The sequence below is a fragment of the Hevea brasiliensis genome, chromosome 17 (assembly GCF_030052815.1).
Source record: "Hevea brasiliensis isolate MT/VB/25A 57/8 chromosome 17, ASM3005281v1, whole genome shotgun sequence".
NCBI classification, from domain to species: Eukaryota; Viridiplantae; Streptophyta; class Magnoliopsida; order Malpighiales; family Euphorbiaceae; genus Hevea; species Hevea brasiliensis.
This window is the reverse complement of record NC_079509.1, coordinates 13152178-13173963: the sequence shown is the minus strand read 5'-3', so window position 1 is coordinate 13173963 and position 21786 is coordinate 13152178. Positions and strand designations below refer to the sequence as shown.

The following is a 21786-nucleotide window of genomic DNA, read 5'->3' as shown; positions in this document are numbered from 1 at the left end:
TGTGTGAGTGCTCCAAATTACATTTTTACTATTATGATGTGATGTGTATGAAAATTTCGATGATATTGCATTTCATTCCTTATGATGCATTAGCTCTATGTAGCTATAGAAATTGTAGTTAAAATTAGTATTTTACTCTCTGAGTCGAACGCTTACTCTTGTTCACCTTATTTTTTCAGGCTATAGGAGGATTACTTGTTGTGACTAACTTGTTCATCTTCTTCGCAGGTCAATTAGTAATATCTAATATATTTTATATAATTTAGCCAAAATTTTAGACTCTGTATGTGTTAGGAGCATTTTAATAAATTTGGAACTGTAATATAATATTATGTTGAAATTGTAAGAACATTAAATACATGTATGTGTGAGTGTAATTAGACTGGATGAGGGAGCTGAGCTCCCATTTGATTTATAACATGATGAGTATGTGGAGGGTGAGCTGAGCTCCCCAAATTATTATATATTGTATTTATAGGTTGAGCGAGTCAAAAACTCCCCGTTGTATGGTCCATATTATGACCGGACTCTGTCTGATTGAATTCTTGAAACTAGGCTTAAAATGAGCTGTCACGACCCAACCTATGGGCCGGACCGGCACTAGGACCTGGGCCAGCCTGAAGCCCCCGAGGCCCGTAGTAAGCCTAACTGTTCATTAACCCAACTCTAAGGCCCATTTGGGCCCAGTATCAAGAAAACAAACGGACAGAGTCCGGCCATAAAATGGACTTTCCAACGGGGAGTTTTCGACTCACCCGACCTGTAAACACAATAAATACTCAATTGGGGAGCTCAGCTCACCCTCCACAAACTCATATCCTCATAATAATAAATGGGAGCTCAGCTCCCTCATCCAATCCATCAAACATGCATATCATTATACGTTTACAGGTCCAACATGATAATAATATTACAGACCATAATCAATAAATACTTCTAACACATGCGGAAATTCTAGGAGTAAATAAAATTACACAAATATTGATAAACAACCTGCGAAGTAGAAAAGCAAGTTAACCTGAATAAAATATCCTCCGTGGCTGTAAAAATTTTTAAACAGGAGTGAGCGTTCGACTCAGAGAGTAAAATATCAATTTTAACCATAATCTCTATAACTATCTAAAACTAATGCACCCTGTAGAGTGAAATGCAACATCAACAACATTTTCACATCATAACATCAAAAAGGTAAATTTGGAGCACTCACGCACCCTGTAACATCAATCATAATATATGGGAGCTGATCCCCTATACAGCTCTCTTAAATCCAACTTCAGTGCCGTGAAGAACTCATTTCGGACTTCCACTTAATAACCAAATCGAGGGTCCCAGGAAGAACTCAAGCCGTGACTACCCCTCGAAGGATCGGGTCCCAGAAGAACTCAAGTGTGACTACGTCCTATCCATAGTCCACACCACATCACACGCACGCCAACGCACGCTGCTGCTCCAAATTACCGCAACAACATTCATGGCACTTTATGATTATCAATGCAACATAAATCATGCCTAGAGTTTAACTACATAATTATATGCATATAAGTGATGCATGGGCATCTTGACATATAATAATATCGAAATTACAATTAAAATTAATATTTTACTCACGGACTTGTGGCAATCACCGTGTCGGTGGGCGGAGGAAGAAGGTCATCGCTCACCTGACAATTATATTACAATTATTTAATACAAATGACCCAATACAAATCAAGAAAAGACCCAATACGTCCTAAGTCGTGCTAAAAATCCGGCAGAGTCTCTCCTATACATAGGACCTACCCGACCTTCAAAAGGGCTCAAAACACACTTTTATATCCACAATCCATATATCCACAACTCAATCACATCACACAGCCCCTCCTGGGCCCATCAAATCAATCATTCATCACAATATGTAAAATTTCAATTTAGTCCTTATAATTGATCATTTTTGCAAAAACTGCTCAAATAAGCTCTAAAAATTATAAAACTACTTGCATGGTCCTTAGAAATATTACTAAGCTATTGCAAAAAGAATCGTAATTTTCTAAGCTATCACGAATATTTTATGGATTTTTAATCCTATTTAAGCACTAGAAAATTACGAAAAAGCAAGGTTCGGGTTTACCTTTGCCTATTCCGACTTCGGGAACGCGCTCGGGATGCCTGACAATGGTGGGGTAGCCAAAACCTCGATCCAATTCGGAGACTTTTCCAGAGTGAGTGCATGCCGAAATTCACGCATCCGGACAACTGCCGAATTTTCGCGAATTGAGGATACCTACACGAAGCCCAATAATAATATATAAAAAATCAGGGGTGTTACATTCTTCCCCCCTTACAGAAAATTCGTCCTCGAATTTTACACAAGGCAGAATAAAGCACATGATTATACATTGAACAGATAAGGGTACTTGCTACGCATGTCCCGTTCTAACTCCCAGGTGCACTCTTCCACTGACTGACTCCTCCACAAAACCTTAACCATAGGGATCTGTTTTGATCTCAACTGTCTCACTTGGTAGTCCACTATGGCTACAGGCTGCTCCTCAAATGTCAAGTTCTCTTTTAGCTCTATCACATCCTATGCGATTACATGAGAAGGATCGGGAATGTATTTCTGAGCATGGAGATGTGAAACACGGGATGAACGTGAGAGAGGTTGGGTGGTAGCTCAACCGGTAGGCAACTGCTCCAACTCTATCAGTAACCTCAAAAGGTCCAATATACCGAGGTGCCAACTTGCCCTTCTTTCCAAATCTCATGATTCCCTTCATTGAAGAAACCTTCAGGAATACATAGTCGCCCACTGCAAACTCTATATCCCTCCGTCTGAGGTCTGCATAACTCTTCTGCCTACTGAAAGCTGTTTTCAGTCGTTCCCTGATTAAAGGAACTATCTCAAGTGTCTTGCACTAGGTTTACATCATGCACCTTCGCTTCCCCATTTCTGTCCAACACAGAGAGACCTACACTTTTTCCATATAGTGCCTCATAGGGTGCCATTCCTATCTTTGGAGTGATAATCGTTGTTGTAGGCAAACTCCACCAAAGCTAGTGATCATCCCATTGACCTCCAAAATCCAAAACACTCATGCGAAGCATGTCTTCCAGATGTTTGGATTGTCCTTCAATTTGTCCGTCATGCGAGGGTGGAAAGCCGTACTAAAGTTCAAGCTGTGTGCCAAGTGCCTCCTGCAACTTTCTCCAAAACCGAGAAGTGAATCAGGGCCCTCTGCCGGATATTATGGGCCAGGAACTCCATGCAATCGACTATTTCTCGAATGTAGAGTGGGCATCTTGTGCCCACGAGTATGTAGTCTTCTGGGTAAGAAGTGAGCTGATTTGGTCAAGCGGTCTACAATTACCCATATCAAATCATATCCTCGCGTGGTACGAGGCAACCCAGTCACAAAATCCATAGTGATCATTTCCCACTTCCATTCTGGGATAGGGAGCTCTTGCGACTTCACGACGGTCTCTAGTGTTCAAACTTCACCTTCTGACAAGTCAACCACTTGGACACAAAGTCTGCTATGTCTCTCTTCATGCCATTCCACCAATAGCTATCTTTCACATCATGGTACATCTTGGTGGAACCTGGGTGGACACTGTACAGTGTGTAGTGTGCCTCTCGCATGATTTCATTCCTGAGGTTGTCCACATCGGACACACATATCCTAGAACCTTGCACTAGGGCGCCATCATTGGCAAATCCGAACTCACCACCTTCACCTTGCTGTACTCTTTCTATAATCTTCATCAATTGTTGGTCTGTCTTTGGGAAACTCTAACTCTGTCCCTCAAGTCCGGCCTCACCAAAAGTGAGCCAACAATACCCCTCATCGAAAGATCTAGGATTAAACCTTGATCCATCAACTCATGTACCTCTGAATCAACGGTCTCTTCTCTGTGAAATGTGCGCCAAACCGCGGAAGATTTTACGCTAAAGCATCTGCTACTACATTGGCCTTCCCAGGGTGGTACTGGATGGGGCAATCATAGTCTTCCAGAAGCTCCATCCATCTCCTCTGTCTCAAGTTTAAATCCCTCTGTTGGAAGATGTACTTCAAACTCTTATGGTCGGTGTATATCTCGCACACTTCACCATACATGTAGTGTCTCTAGATTTTTAGTGCAAAGACTACATAGCCATTTCCAAATTATGGGTGGGATAGTTACGCTCATGCCTCTTCACCGCCTTGAAGCATAAGCCACTACTTTTCCATTCCGCATCAAAACACACCTAGGCCAACTCTGGGCGTCACGATTACGGTGTATCCTTCACCGCTCATAGGTAGTGTTAACACAGGGGCAGTGGTTAGACACTCCTTATCCTCATCATTATAACTGACTCTATCGAGCTCTCTTCCTGTCCTTTGCATCTTATCCACTTCCCTTTTCCTATTTTTGGTATTGTTGGTATCATTTCAACCTGCTGTACTTATTCCTTAATTTTAGTCCTATCTCATCCTTACACCTTTTCCTTCAAAGATGTCTATCCTATCATCAACTTTAACTTTCTTTTTATTTCTTAGTCTTGTCTTGAATACTAGTTTCATTACTTCAAGAATTCTAACCCTATGATTTACTCCTACCAGCACATTCTTCACCTTATGTAACACTTATAATTACCCATAGAAATTTTTTTTTTTCTTGTATCCCCTTTTTTCCAACTTAACTATCAGAACATTATCATTCCCTATCAGCCTTAGTAGGAAATTGCTTATCCTGGATGAATATGAGCCCCATAAACTATAAGTTCCATCTGAACTAACACGGCTTTAGGAAATATGTGTCATGCCTTAATTCCAAACAAGATACTTCACGTGTTCATTCTCCTTAATATAATCATATATACTGCCCATAGCTTTCTAAACTTCAACCTCAAATTACCCATCAGCAACAATTTCATCTATTGAATCTCAACCATAAATAGTACTTCCTCCACCTCATAGTTTAAAACAGTTGCAAGCCTTAGTAGCTAACTCAATTTAACTCCTGTCATTACTCTATTCGTCCTTTCATACTTAATACTAGGTATGCACTTACTGTCATTCTCATATCAGGAAATTATGTATGAATTTGTGTCTACTAAACTCTCAATAACTAGGTCTCCTTGACTCAATTTATGTTCCTTATATAACCTTCTAGAACCAAAAGCACAAGCTAAACTTGAAAAGAAAGAAAATATCCTCTTATATTCAACTACACCCAATTGTCATATTATAACGTTTCACCTAAGTTTCTTGGTCTTTCTCTCCAAATTTCATCATCTCCTAGCACAATTATGCTCTACCTATAAGGTATCATCTGCATGAACCCTTTACCGTACCATTTTCCTTCTTGACATAATATTTTATAATTTATTAACTTTACTTATACTCGACCTATGATTCATATCTATCATCGTTTTTATTGTGCCCTTAACTTTTGTTGATTCCTGAAAGATTTCTCTCACTAATAAATTCTTCCAACACTAATTCCACCTTTATCTAGGGTCATTAATTTGATCCTTGAACTTTCTAGTGATTTATAACCATCCAGACTTGTCACTTTTCATTCTACCCCTACTATTGTCCTGTCGTTATTACTTCACTACAAAGTGATTCTGTTGATCACTCTAAAAATGTTTGCCTGACATTCATAACGAACCTCTAACTACCTTCTCACTATCTCAAAAGTCTAACCTAAAACCTATGTGTCATTATCTATCATTCTTTTCCTCTCATCATACCTATTTGATCCCTTAGACTGACTTTTATTCAACTTACTGCTTACTAACTTCTCTTTCTCTACCTATTTAGGTAGTCCGCAATACCATCGCACACCTTCTAACATTTACTCATTATTATTGTATTCCATACCTCCATCACTTTTCTCACTAATGTGGTCCCATTTTGGGTTTTCCATCCTTGTCATTCTCCTTGCCAAGAATAACACTTAGCCTATCCTATATCTTAACTTTGTTCCTTTTATTATGCGCTCTTTAGGTTGTCCTTTCATTTATTTGCTTTGTCTTACACACAATAGAAATTTTCTATTCTATCCACTGGTTCCATTCTTCTTCCTAACATAATAGCATTGTACTTGCTAACTATATCTTTCGAGTCTCTATCGCGTTATCATATGTCCATGCTACTCAGATTTGGTCCTTTGACCACTCTAGCTAGTACTTCCACTAGCATTTAGATTATATTGCATCCGCAATCAATTGCCCAAACTTTCATTCTGCACTTTCTTTATCCATTGGCCTTCGTGATTTATCTTCGCTAATTTATTACTCTTAACACTATTATAATTAGATTATACTATTGTTTTGAATAATTTGAAATTAGAAAGGAACTCGAGAAATTACTGATCATACTTTTATTGTATGATCTCTATTCTTATCCTTTAGCTTACATAATACCCTTACTACCTCGAGGCCGATTCTGCAGTAATTTTATTTATTATTATTTTTATTATTATTATTATTATTATTTTCCATGTTTACTCAATTCCAAAACTTAAGATTTGGGCACCCAAACCGTCATCCAATTCAAAGGATTTACATCCATCGTGATCGATTATATATGATTCCTATAATGGAACTTGTATCCTCTCCCGTGATACCCGAGCCAACTACTCTCTACCACACTCTACAGTCCCATCCGGGACACTATTCCATAAGTCATCATTATCGGTAATAACCTTGATCCATTACGAAAGATAGGACTATATCCTAACTTGTCGCAACAAAGGTACTACATCTACCACCTTGCCGAACCATGTCAAGTTAATGACTCTTTTATCATATCATAGCTCTATAAATCATCAATTCATAGTTTCGACCTTCTCTAGGTAGTAGAGTTGTACTTTATTCCATCTTGATACACACAAGATATACTATTCTCACTCTATAAGTGTCACCTTTACTTTGCAACTAGTCGAAACCTGCAGTGATGGCAACTCTTGATGTAACTCTAGCTCATGCTTTGAGAGTAATCGAGTCACGACTCTAGTTATCACCCAACCGTGACCTTTCAATATTCTAACTCTAGACTCTTAGCCAGAGTTCCCAACTCCTCTGCAAATATAGAACTCTATTCGGCATAAGCTGTACCAAAGCGAAGCCATCTCAAACACCCTCATTATGGAGCACCACGGGGATGCACGCAGCTCTACACAATAATCTCATGTCGGTACTGTAATCTATAGCTTACAGAGCAGACATCGAGAACATTGTATAGTTACTACGATACGTCCTGACAGACTAGGTCTCCTAATTTCTTATCTCTCCTGAATCTTCTATTATCACAAACTTATTCTGACTGGGTCATCTACTGATGACTGCCAGTAGTGGTATCCTCATCCTTATCTAGGGCAACTGTACTTTTAAAACTCACTTTTATGTACTCGTGTCTTACACGAAATGGGCACACCATTTAAACCCATACTGACAAAAATATAACATTTCTTGGAGTACGTATCCTCATGATAGATCTCACATGTCTACTAACTCTATTTCACATTTCTGTGTACTTCACGAAAATCAAGACACTAACTGAGGTAATCTTATATTTCCCGAGGTATAACGTAGAATCTAGAAACAAAGAATTACAGGAAAAGACGAAACAGAATCCTATACTCCGCATGTGACTCCTAGTAGACTCTTCCCAACACTTAGATAATTTTTCCCTACGAATCTGGAGCCTAAGCTCTGATACCACATTTGTCATGACCCAACCTATGGGCCGGACCGGCACTAGGACCTGGGCCAGCCTGAAGCCCCCGAGGCCCGTAGTAAGCCTAACTATTCATTAACCCAACTCTAAGGCCCATTTGGGCCCAGTATCAAGAAAACAAACGGACAGAGTCCGGCCATAAAATGGACTTTCCAACGGGGAGTTTTCGACTCACCCGACCTGTAAACACAATAAATACTCAATTGGGGAGCTCAGCTCACCCTCCACAAACTCATATCCTCATAATAATAAATGGGAGCTCAGCTCCCTCATCCAATCCATCAAACATGCATATCATTATACGTTTACAGGTCCAACATGATAATAATATTACAGACCATAATCAATAAATACTTCTAACACATGCGGAAATTCTAGGAGTAAATAAAATTACACAAATATTGATAAACAACTGCGAGTAGAAAAGCGAGTTAACCTGCAATAAAATATCCTCCTGTGGCTGTAAAATTTTTGAACAGAGTGAGCGTTCGACTCGAGAGTAAAATATCAATTTTAACCATAATCTCTATAACTATCTAAAACTAATGCACCACAGAGTGAAATGCAACATCAACAACATTTTCACATCATAACATCAAAAGGTAAATTTGGAGCACTCACGCACCTGTAACATCAATCATAATATATGGGAGCCGATCCCCTATCTGACTCTCTTAAATCCAACTCGTGCCGTGAAGAACTCATTTCGGACTTCCATTTAATAACCAAATCGAGGGTCCCAGTGAAGAACTCAAGCCGTGACTACCCCTCGAAGGATCGGGTCCCAAGAAGAACTCAAGCGTGACTACCCGTCCTATCCATAGTCCACACCACATCACACGCACGCCAACGCACGCACACTGCTCCAAATTACCGCAACAATATTCATGGTACTTTAACAGTTATCAATGCAACATAAATCGTGCCTAGAGTTTAACTACATAATTATATGCATATATGTGATGCATGGGCATCTTGACATATAATAATATCGAAATTACAATTAAAATTAATATTTTACTCACGGACTTGGCAATCACCGTGGCGGTGGGCGGAGGAAGAAGGTCTGTCGGCTCACACGACAATTATATTACAATTATTTAATACAAATGACTCAATACAAATCAAGAAAAGACCCAATACGCCCTAAGTCGTGCGAAAATCCGATGAGTCTCCCTATACCTAGGACCTACCCAACCCGCAAAGGGCTCAAAACACTTCTATATCCACAATCCATATATCCACAACTCAATCACATCACACAGCCCCTCCTAGGCCCATCAAATCAATCATTCATCACAATATGTAAAATTTCAATTTAGTCCTTATAATTGATCATTTTTGCAAAAACTGCTCAAATAAGCTCTAAAAATTATAAAACTACTTGCGGTCCTTAGAAATATTACTAAGCTATTGCAAAAAGAATCGTAATTTTCTAAGCTACCACGAATATTTTATGGATTTTTAATCCTATTTAAGTACTAGAAAATTACGAAAAAGTAAGGTTCGGGTTTACCTTTGCCGATTCCGACTTCGGGAACGCGCTCGGGATGCCTGACAATGGTGGGGTAGCCAAAACCTCGATCCAATTCGGAGACTTTTCCTGGTAGTGCATGTTCGCCAGAAATTCACAGATCCGGACAACTGCCGAATTTTCGCGAATTGAGGATACCTACACGAAGCCCAATAATAATATATAAAAAATCAGGGGTGTTACATGAGCCTTAGAATTGGGTTAAGAAATAATTAGGCTTACTACGGGCCTCAGAGACTTTAGATTCACTCAAGTCTTAGTGTCGATCTGACCCATAGGTTGGGTCGTGACAATTATTATTGTAATTAATAAATTTTACTTCATTAATAAGTTAATAAATAAATCAATATTTTATAAAAAAATGACATATAATTTAAAATAGGCTATTTTTTGGGATAAAGAGGCGCGTATTGAAAAATTTGCACTTTACATTTTTCTTTTAAATTGGGATAATTCAGAATATTCAGTGTGTTCGGAATTGAGAAAATATTGAGACAATTGAGAGAGTTGTTGAAGCAAACGACAAGTGACGGTATTTACATATAAATATTAAATTTTTAACTCTTAAAAATAAGAATGAATTTCAAGAGTTATCCTAAAGTTTGAATATATAATAAATATATTTTAAATTTAAAAATATAATATAAAACTTTCTTTAATTTAAAATTTTACATAATCAAATTTTTATAATTCTTGATAATTAATTTATAAGTAATATATTAATATGAATAATTTAGAGTAACAATAATAAATATGATTATATTTTTTTAAAAGTAAAGTCTACACAACCAATTAATATATGTCTACAGTTTCATTATTTTATATAATTAAAATTATTTTACAATTGACATATAAAATAAATTATAATTAATTTTATTATTATCACATAAAAAATTAAAAATTATTCACATCATTATTATTTTAAATTATATAAATTAATTATTAAAAATAAAAAATTTTTACTTTACAAAATTTTAAACTTAAAAAATTTTATATTATATTTTTAAATTTAAGACAATTTAATTATTACCCTTAAAATTCTGTGCGCAACTATAAAATATATTTTATAATATTTATAGAAATCGGGCAGCGTATTTTTATTGTTATTATTTTTAAATATCTCATCTTGTAATATGGATTTGCTGTCCCAGGCAAAGAAATGATCTCCAGCCAAAAAGTAAGGCACCACCACAACATATAGTGGAATCACCATAACACGATTACATTCCCCACAGCTCCCTCGATCATCGAAAACAAAAATGACGCGTCTTTGCCAGCCTGGCTCCTCCACATTCTATCTCTCTCTCTCAAATAATAATAATAATAACAATCCCAGAATTATTTAATATTCGGCTTCTTTTGTCTTCCACTCTGTAGTGCCCGTAACAAACACACACTCCCCATGCCTCCAAAATTCCGGCCACTCTTCTTCACCATTCTTCTTCTGGCCACCGCCGCCACCATTTCCGCACACAGTTTATCAAATGCTCTGTCGTTTGAGCACCTCTCTTTGTTTCGAGAAGCGCCGGCGTTTCGAAACGGCCGGGAATGTCCCCAGGTCACTTGGTCATCCATCGTCAACGGTCAGTCCCACGAGGACCCTTCTTCGATTATCCACATTGCCATGACTCTCGATTCCACCTACCTCCGTGGCTCCGTGGCCGGCGTCTTATCCGTGTTGCAGCATGCTGCTTGCCCTGAGAACTTCGTCTTTCATTTCATCGCCACGCACCGCCGCGCTGAGCTCCGCCGCACGATAACTATGACTTTTCCCTACCTCAATTTCCACCTCTATCACTTCGACGCCGATTTAGTCAAAGGAAAGATCTCTTCCTCCATACGCCGGGCTCTGGATCAGCCGTTGAATTACGCGAGATTTTACCTTGCCGATCTATTACCCACCAGTGTACGCAGGATTATATACTTCGATTCTGATCTAATCGTGGTTGATGACGTGGCTAAATTATGGAACATCAATTTGGGCGCTCACGTTCTGGGTGCACCCGAGTACTGTCACGCTAACTTCACGAACTACTTCAATTCCCGATTTTGGTCTAACCCGGCGTCTGCAGCGTCGTTTAGAGGGAGGAAGCCTTGCTATTTTAACACAGGGGTGATGGTGATAGACCTGTTGAAATGGAGAGATGGGAAGTATACACAGAAACTGGAATACTGGATGAGGATACAAAAGAAGTATAGAATCTATGATTTGGGTTCTTTGCCGCCGTTCTTGCTTGTCTTCGCTGGGAATGTGGAAGGGGTCGAGCATAGATGGAACCAACATGGGCTTGGTGGCGATAATCTTCATGGGTTGTGTAGAGCTCTACATCCTGGTCCTGCTAGCTTGCTCCATTGGAGCGGGAAGGGTAAGCCTTGGCTTAGAATCGACTCCAAAAGACCATGTCCCTTGGATTTACTGTGGGCTCCTTACGATCTTTATCGTCATTCTTTACTGTTCTCTGACAGTTGAAGCAGAATAAGCTAGTTCAGGTAGGTATTTTTCTTGATTCACTGAGAGGAGGTGAGGAATAGCGAGGAGAAAAGTGGAAATGTAAAATGTTGATATCTGGTCTTGATAAAGAGACAACGGTTGTAGACTGGTGGCGGAGTATGGACCAAGGGAGCTAGTCACGGCGGTTGGAGTGGGGGAAGTGCGTGGATAGGGTTGTGATTCGGTGCAAAGGGTGGGTAGAGAAGACGATAAGGAAGAAGGTTAAAAGGGGAATCTGGTAGGTGTGTAAGGTGAGTAATGCTGGATTGGCTGCATGGTAAAATTCCTTTTTTTTTTTTTTTTTTTTTTGTCTGATGAAACAAAAGGATGGCAGTAGTTGGGGTTAGAGGTGCCTTTTTCTTTAATCACGGAAATCGCTTTCAAAAAAAAAAAAAGTTGGTTTTCTTTTGCTTTTATAAATAGTAGAAAATTACCTTTGTTATTGTTTTGGTGAATGATTTCTCATCATGATGGCCGCTTGTGTTTTTCGATTCTATTGAATTGTGGGGTCTTTTGATTGGTGGTATTTTGGGTGTATTACATGGCTTTAGAATCCGACACTTTTTAATTTGGATTTTTTCCCCTTTTATGTGATGTATAGAATCTTTATATATACACACCTAATTATCCATGTTTGTTGAGTGTCTGGCCAATTCCCCGACCTTTTCTTACTTAGAACTGAATCAATTCAGTTCTCTAATTCATGCTAAAAGTTCAATAGTCTCAGTTTTATTTCCTATCCCTTTTCCGTTTTCTCCCTTCTGGGATTATTGACCCAAAATCCTAAAATTGTATATATGTACTTAATTATGATAATTTCTTTTGAAATCTATTAACCTGTATATGAGTAATAAATGTGGGCCAAGTAACCTTTTTCTCTTTACTTTGAGTATTTATAATGACATGGCAATGAATTAAAAATACTTTGAATCTCACTTATTTTGTGTTTATTAAATTTTTATTACAATACTAAAAATATTTAAATCATAAAAGTAAGAATGAAATAAAAATAAAAATTCAGATTATTAAAATGAAGGGAAATAAAAATAAAAATTCAAATTATTAAAATGAAGGGAAATTATTAGCTTTAAAACTAAATTATGTACCAGTTGGCTTAAAAACTAATAAATTAATCCATCAAAGGACGGATGGATGGATTAGAGAGTGGGAGAAGATAATGACATTTGTTACATGGGTAACTTTTATAGTATGTACTTAAATTTTACTTTTTATTTTATTTTTATTTTTTAATTATTAAAAAACTTTTAAATTTTAATTTTATTTTAAAAAAATATTCTAATATACGATAATAATTTTTTAAATTAAAAATTCCTTTAAACTATAGTATAAATCTTTTTTTATTTAAAAAAAATATGATAGTATTAATATTTTTGTGATAAGTCTAAATAGTAATTCAAATGACTGATATTCTTTTTAGTATGAGATAAACGTGATAGAAGGATAATTTTATTATTTTTTAATTTAAAAAACTATTATAATATGTTTATAGTAGATTAAAGGAATTTTTGTGAAACATAATTATAGTTTATAAATTTTTTATTAATAAAATAAAATTAAAAGATGAAAGTAAAATATAGTATTAAATTCAAAAATAAACTATAAAAATTTACCAATTCGCTGCCACTACAAAAGTTTATGGTCATTATTTATAAGTCCATATATTATATATATATATGTTCATTATTCAATATTCCTCATGATAGTAGCTTTACATTGGAGTGGGAAAGCGTCTTAGAGAAGAGGAACGAGCTGTGAAATGTCATCAATTACCTTTTCCAATAACACAATGCAACACGGAGCCGGGCTCAAGGGGATTAAGGGCGTGGAATTTTTTGATCTCCTTGTCTTCTCCGTTTCTTTTTGTCGTTTTTCTATTTTCTCTTTTCCTGCCCTTCAGGGGCTTTGTTTTCCAGGGATTTTGCCTTTTTTCAGCGGAATACGTAGTATTGTTGTGTCATTTGGGCTAATCTTTGTCTTCATGCTTATTGGGTAATTAAACAATTTGCCGCCGATTTCATTGTCTCTAATAATGAAAGACAGCCCAAGCCCATACAGGGGTTGTTCAGCTGCTGGACATTTGATCAGGGTCAGCTCTGTTACATTCCCGGGAATAAAAAATAGGCCAGCCCAACACAATTTCATGACTTGTATCGTAATTTGTGGTGCTTGTTCCTCTTCAATCCGCTTAAGCGCTTCCCTTCCACAAAAAATACGTAATAACTGTCACTATAAAAGCACCCTAGAAAAATCACATAAAACGAATCAGAGAATTAAAAAGATAAAAAAAAAAAAGAAAGAGCGGTGGCCTAAATTTGAAAGTAGATTCAAAGCGAAGCAATATCAGTGTCTTGTACTTCTCCCCCTCAAACTGCTACTTCTTTCTGTGCTGTGACATGGCCACCGTTGCACCAGGTGGAGCTGCTGTTGTCCCAATCAAACTCCAAACCCACAAACCAAGGCCCTCTTCTCCATTTCTTGGAAAGAACGCTTAGCCCCAAGCCTTCTCCTAGATGCATAGTCACAGCTCACAGAACACTTTCAGTCCTTGCATCAGGAGGGGAATTCTTCGATGCAGTTCACAACTTCTTTTTGGGTGTTGGGGTTGGCCTACCATGCACTGTGATGGAGTGTGGTGATATCATACATAGAAGCACTCTGCCGAAGTCTAATTGGTTGACGATTACTGCTCCTGGTGCAGCTTTGGCTCTGGCTGCTCTGTCTTATATTTGGGCTACTCCTGGTGTGGCTCCTGGTTTCTTTGACGTGTTTTTTCTGGCTTTTGTTGAGAGGGTTTTTAGACCCTCTTTTAGAAAGGTCAGTGAATCGTTTATTATTTTACTATTTGTGATTCTTGATTTTATGATTTTTGGGTTTGGCTTGTGGTGACAGGATGACTTTGTTTTGGGGAAGAAGTTGGGTGAGGGAGCCTTTGGAGCCGTTTATAGAGTTTCATTGGCTAAGAAGCCTTCTTCCAAGGTATCAACTATCAACTGTTTGATGTAATCTTATTTAAATCTAATCTCTGTGAGTTTCCCATTTGTTTCTTGGTCTCACTTGTACCTATCATTTTGCCCAATTTCTTGGGTCAGCAAGGTGAACTTGAATTGGTTGTGCTTATAATAATAGACCACGGATTAATTGTCTCACTATGTCTCTCACAAAGCACCATGCGTTTATTCGTCCTCTTGAATTAGGCAATTGCCTGATATGTCAACCGTGAAAGTTTTATAGCACAAAAGGTTTCATAATAACCAATCTGTGCCATTAATTTTACTATTGACTCCTAATTTCAGTTTTTCTTTTTGAAATGATAAATTCCAACCTTCAAAGGGTTTTTACCCTTTTTTTTTTTTTTTTTTTAATGGAAGGAAGGTGACTTGGTCTTGAAAAAGGCAACTGAATATGGGGCAGTGGAAATTTGGATGAACGAGCGCATTCGCAGAGCTTGTGCAAGCAGCTGTGCTGATTTTGTTTATGGATTTCTTGAGGTGTTGATCTATTATGACTACTGCTACTACTACCATATAAATTAAGGTTATCATTATCTTAAGAGGTTAAGAAATTTACTCTAATAGTTTGTACCATTTCACATTTTGATTTTTACCTGCTGAATTTCTTTGTTATCATGAAACTTATTTCAGAGGTCATCAAATAAAGGAGGTGAATATTGGCTTGTATGGCGTTTTGAAGGAGAGGCTACTCTTTTTGACTTGATGCAGAGTAAAGAGTTCCCCTACAATGTTGCTACCTTCTCTCAGTTGCTTTCCTATATTTTTATGTCATTTCTTGTTAGAATAGCTATTTTTATGCATTGGAACAACATTGATTTCTCCAAGTCTACAATGCTAAGTTTGAGAATTGCAATTGTGATAGCCATACATTTGTCTTTTTTGACAAGCACACCTAGTTTCTTAATTTGATGAGTAAAGGATATAATATTTAACCTTTTCATTAGCTCGCTTAATGCCACTACTGGTTTGTTTGATATCATTGTATTTCTGCTTTTACCTTATTTTTGAATTTCAAGCGTTTCACATTTAGTTGATTCTACTTATGTGCTTGATTTTTGAATCTGGGTTCAGTTTAATTCTTGATACCAACTTTAGTGATGGTTACATAAATTGTCAAGTGGAGGCAATGATTCTCAGAGAGGTTCAAGACTTGCCTAAGGGGTTGGAAAGGGAGAACAGAATCATTCAAACTATTATGAGACAGCTTTTATTTGCATTGGATTGTCTTCATTCGACTGGGATTGTGCATAGGGATATTAAGCTGCGGAATATTATTTTTTCTGAAGGCGATGATACCAAGATCATTAGTAAATATAAAGGGGTTAAATTAATCTCAAGTCAATTAGTTCATGTGTGCATGTAAAACTGGAGCAGGGTCTCGGTCATTCAAGATCATTGATCTTGGAGCTGCTGCAGATCTGCGCGTGGGAATCAACTATATCCCAAATGAGTTTCTTTTGGACCCAAGGTATTGTGTTTTCCATCACAAGTAACTTATTGAAAGTCTGCGAATGTAAGAGTGATATCCAATTTTTTAGCTGCACCACGACATCAGTTATTCGCTTCCTTAATAATGATCTTTTCAACTTAATAAGACCAAATTGCTGTTTGCCATTTTCAATGGTGTGCATAGTCTAATCAATCATAGGTTATTGTCACCTTATGCAAACACTCTCTATTATGTTCTTACCTTCAATCATCTTCATTTTGCTTTCCCTTTACATGATATGGATCGTACTTCATGGCCAGATGGATGGAGAAGAATCCAAGTTCTAAATGGCTGAGTGTAGTTGGCTAGGGTTTTTTTTTTTCTTTTTTTTTGTTTCTTGGCTCCTCTGTTGCTAAGGAGGTAATCTAAGAAAAACAAGTTTACCAAGTATGTATGGGATAAAACAAGTTTACCCAGTATGTATGGGATATCTAAACATCCTTTCCTTTTATATTCCTCCAGTTAACATGATTGGTATAACCAGCAAAATTAGAAATTGTTGTTGGAGGGCTGTGTCTACTTAAGAGAATGAAATAATGGATCAGGTTCAGTTTCTAGTGTATTTTCTATAAAGCTGAAATTTTGGCAGTGCATGAGTTTATGGTAATTGGGTGTGTTTAAAAGGTTAGAACAAATGTAATACTTGTAGAAAAGCATCAGCTGCTGTTCAGATTCTATTTCTGAAAGTGTAAGACTCCTGCGTGAAAATTGCTCCTTGTTTTCCTTTCCTGCCAAATGGAAGTAAACACTACCAGCTGGATTCTTAAACATTGAAAATGGTCTGTTAATTTACTTTATTGTTTGGTATCCAACCAAAGGTTGATTCACAGCGTCTAAGTCTCTGATGATTTTTTTTTTTGTGCTCTTATTTTTCCCCTTAATACTTCTAGATATATTCCTCCTCAATCAAATGGAATTTACAACCTTTTTGATGCTTTCCTTTTCAGGTATGCCGCACCAGAGCAATACATCATGAGCACACAAACTCCATCTGCACCATCACCTCCAGTGGCAACTATACTTTCCCCAGTGCTATGGCAGCTGCAAATACTCTCCTAATTTGGTTATCATGAATATATCATCATTTCTAAGGGAATTAATTTGCTTCTTGCTGTTTCTTGTGGTATTTAAACAGATGAATGTGCCAGATAGATTTGATATTTACAGTGCTGGGCTAATTTTCCTGCAAATGGTGAGTACAGAAGTCTTAAATGCATTGGTACCATGCATCCTTGCTTGTGACTAACTTCATACAATTTCATATAAACATTGCAGGAATTATAGATATTTGCTTACTTAGCTCAATCCTTCTATGCTAGCAATGGGGATCATGGTTTTTCAGGCTGCTATAACCTGACAACACAGGAGCATACCGATTCATAAAACCATATTATAAATAATGATACCACAACCACTGTAACCGAGGAGGCCTCATTAAACATAGTGAATATTTTGACTGAGATTACAGCAAACACTTCAAATTTGCTTATGATTTCGATTAAACTTTGAGTCTAGCATAAACTTAATGCTAGCTTAAACCAGTTTCATCTGTGCTGTACTGATCATGATGAACTAAGTTGGAGGGTGCACTAAGTTGGAGGCATCTAAAATCTTAGGTACCTTTTACCTGTACATAAGCTTGCCAAATGTCTTTTAATCATGTAAGATGATTAAAATTAAGATTAAATATAGGTTTGACACTTGGCAAAATATGATTGGGTCAATTAAACCTAGAACCAATCAGAGGGTGACATGTGGCAAGGGTTTAATGTGTTGACCTAGGTATATAAGTTCTGTTATGAAAAAAAAAATAATACAACCAGTAGCTGCTCCTCTTTGTGCTGCCACCTAATAAGCTCTCCCTTCTCTTCTTCTTCATCTCTCACAAATTCCAAGAGATTAGCAAACAATCTCTTGAATTAAAAATACTAGAAATTATTTCTAGTATCCTATTTACATCTTTAATCTCTTAAAAGGCAGAACTTGATTTTCTAAATAATAGAAAAAGCTTTAGAAGCTGTTCAAGGGCTGTCATAGGTGTTCTTGGTGTGGACAAGCTAGAGGGACAACATCTGGTGTCCTGAATACGCATCTGAACGGCACAAATACACTGCAACGCACCAAGAGGTTAGTGTATTTGTTCTTAATTTAATCTAGGGTTCTAAAATTAATCTGATTAATTTTAAAATCTTAAATGGCAAATACAGATCCAAAGATATATTAAAAGTGTTTTAATATGTTGTTTATCATTGAAATCAAATAGATAAAAATAAATCTTGCATGATGCATGTGACTCTAGGTGAAAATTTTTGAATTCAATGGTATAAACTTGTGTTTTTCATGCTTCCGCTCCTTCATCTAAGTCCCAGATTATTTTTTTTTTGTGCTCTAATTTTTCCCCTTAATACTTCTAGATATCTTCCTCCTCAATCAAATGGAATTTACAACCTTTTTGATGCTTTCCTTTTCAGGTATGCCGCACCAGAGCAATACATCATTAGCACACAAACTCCATCTGCACCATCACCTCCAGTGGCAACTATACTTTACCCAGTGCTATGGCAGCTGCAAATACTCTCCTAATTTGGTTATCATGAATATAGCATCATTTCTAAGGGAATTAATTTGCTTCTTGCTGTTTCTTGTGGTATTTAAACAGATGAATTTGCCAGATATATTTGATATTTACAGTGCTGGGCTAATTTTCCTGCAAATGGTGAGTACAGAAGTCTTAAATGCATTGGTACCATGCATCCTTGCTTGTGACTAACTTCATACAATTTCATATAAACATTGCGGGAATTATAGAAATTTGCTTACTTAGCTCAATCCTTCTATGCTAGCAACGGGGATCAGGGTTTTTCCAGGCTGCTATAACCTGACAACACAGGAGCATACCGATCCATATAACCATATTATAAATAATGATACCACAACCACTGTAACCGAGGAGGCCTCATTAAACATAGTGAATATTTTGACTGAGATTACAGCAAACACTTCAAATTTGCTTATGATTTCGATTAAACTTTGAGTCTAGCATAAACTTAATGCTAGCTTAAACCAGTTTCATCTGTGCTGTACTGATCATGATGAATTTCATTTAGTTTGCCCTGTTCAATCTGCAACATTTTTCTTCGTACAGGCATTTCCAGGATTACGCACTGACGGTAGCCTCATACAGTTCAACCGTCAGTTAAAAAGGTGTGATTATGACTTAGTCGCCTGGAGAAAAAGTGTAGAGCCACGTGCTGGCCCTGAACTTCTAAGGGGCTTTGAGATGTTGGATTTATATGGGGGAATAGGAAGGAAGCTTCTAACATCAATGGTTCCAAACAAAGCACGACAAAGAACAAGTGCCAAAGCAGCTTTAGCTCATCCCTACTTAGATCAGGAAGGACTGTTAGCTTTGTCTTTCATGCAGAAGCTAAGGCTGCAACTCTTTCGAGCAACACAGCAGGATTATGGGGAAGCTGCCAACTGGACTATTCAGCTAATGGCAAAATCTGGAACAGAGAAGGAGGGTGGCTTCATTGTGGCTCAACTTCAAGATCTTCGAGTCTGTTCTTGAGCAATACTGAAAGACGCTGTTTTGCACATTCAGTTGTAGACTGGATAACCTTTGACCATTTCTGTTCATATTGATCAGGAAAGGGAGGAACCCAGAGGGAAAGCAAGTGCTCAAAGGAATGCTCTAGCATCCGCTCTTCGTCTTCAAAGGAAGATAATAAGAACATTGAATGAGAGCATGGATGAGCTTAGCAGACGCAGTAAGAGCTTATGGTGGAGTAGATGGATCTCAAGAGAGGAATGAGAATTATATTGTATGTATATAATATTTCTTTAATCTTCTTTTCCGTAAATTTTGTTCATGCCTCCATTATTATAATTGACCATCTTCGTTGTGTTATAGAAAAGATGTTATAAGATGGAAGAGATTGACTGGAAACGTACCTGGCATCTTTTGACCGCACGTGTAATCTCTTTCATGGCTTCTTTTATAATTTATAGAAAAGAATTGAATCAAGTGAAACTATTAGGAAGCATTCTAATCAAGTCCTCGATCTTCTCAGCAGCACTTAACATCAGTTTCTGTTTATTCATGCCACTTTCCTTGATGGTCCTCAAGCCAGCTAACAACCAAGAGTCTATATGCTGTTTTTGAAAGGAAGTTTCATAGTGTTTTCCTCAAATTCTTATGTTTCATTGTTTCGTATCTAAGAGTTCTTTTCATGAAAAAAAAAATTTCTAAGAATGAACAAATAATATCAGTTATTGGATGGGATAAGATGAAGGTATAGAAGAAATTGGATGTGTGGCATTGCACACTACCTATGGTGATGGCTCAAAATCTCCTTCATCTTTTTCTTTTTCAATGAGTTTTAACATAGTGATATTGAAATTATTTATAGAGTTATGTGTTTGAATTCTAATAAGCTTAATAGAAAAGGCATTTATGTTATTTTTCGATTATAATCAAATGTTTAAATTTTGAACAATAAAGTCCATTGAAATTGAGTGCAATTATAATCAAATGATAAAATTGAATTTAGGAAAAATTTTAACTATAATTAAGATATATAATTTGGTGAATTTTAGTGGCACATCAACCTGCCCACCAAATTCTTTACTTTCCCTAGTAAAAGCCTGCCTTAAAATCTTTAAGAACCAGACTCCACATTCCTTAGGCAGGCATATCCCTGCACGTCTCTCCTGAAACCAGAGAGGCACAACCAAATATAATTTGCATCCACTGCCTGCCTGCCTGCCAGTGCCAACCCAAAAAGATATTTTGCATGTGCTACAACATATATATCCACATGTGATAAAAATAATTCACATTATTCACCTCATAAGAAAAAAAAATTAAAAGAAAATGTGAATAACATTAAGCTAGAGTTACCATAATTATAAATCAACAACAGTAATCATCATTAATCTTGAAGGTCCAAGAGAAGGTTAAAAACCACTATATAATCTTGGAATTAACACTTTTTTTTTAACATTTTTTCCCCTTTTATTCATAGTATTTCTTGTTATGAATGTGCTTTAATTGGAGCACTTATTTAATGATGGCATTATTATCTAGCACATTGGGTGGCTAATACCAGACGGGATTGGATCATCTCTCTATAACATGCATAATATCTACTATTCTATGATGGACAGCAATAACTTTGCTGGCTGATTAGTCAACTAAGCAAGGTTGCTTATATATGTCCGTACAGAATTAATGCTGTAATTAACTTATAATACGGAGATGAAGTTCTTATGAGCTTCCTATTAACTAATTAAACACCATATATTTACAACTGTATTGCTAATCAACAAGTAGTACGTACAATTCACACCAATAATTTCACATTGGAATTAATTCTTGTTTTAAATTTACGTACATGCTACGTTATGGCCATTCGAATTATTGAAGAAGCAAACAACACAACGCATGTGATCTGTATAGAGAGAAAATTGCTTAATAAAAGAGAATTTTTAGTGAAGAAGAGACTCAAATATCATCCAAGGAGAATTCTATA

The 21786-nt window shown here is 36.9% G+C and overlaps 1 protein-coding gene and 1 pseudogene across 1 annotated transcript; both read left to right on the top strand.

Annotated features, from left to right (window-relative positions):
- Positions 1-10424: 10424 nt before the first annotated feature.
- Positions 10425-12567, top strand: LOC110641997 (probable galacturonosyltransferase-like 3). The gene has a single exon (XM_021793917.2). It carries the CDS (start codon positions 10643-10645, stop codon positions 11708-11710), a length of 1068 nt encoding a protein of 355 aa, XP_021649609.2. The 5' UTR covers positions 10425-10642; the 3' UTR covers positions 11711-12567.
- Positions 12568-13914: 1347 nt separating this feature from the next.
- Positions 13915-20325, top strand: LOC110641998 (serine/threonine-protein kinase STN7, chloroplastic-like; annotated as a pseudogene).
- The last annotated feature ends 1461 nt before the right edge of the window (positions 20326-21786 follow it).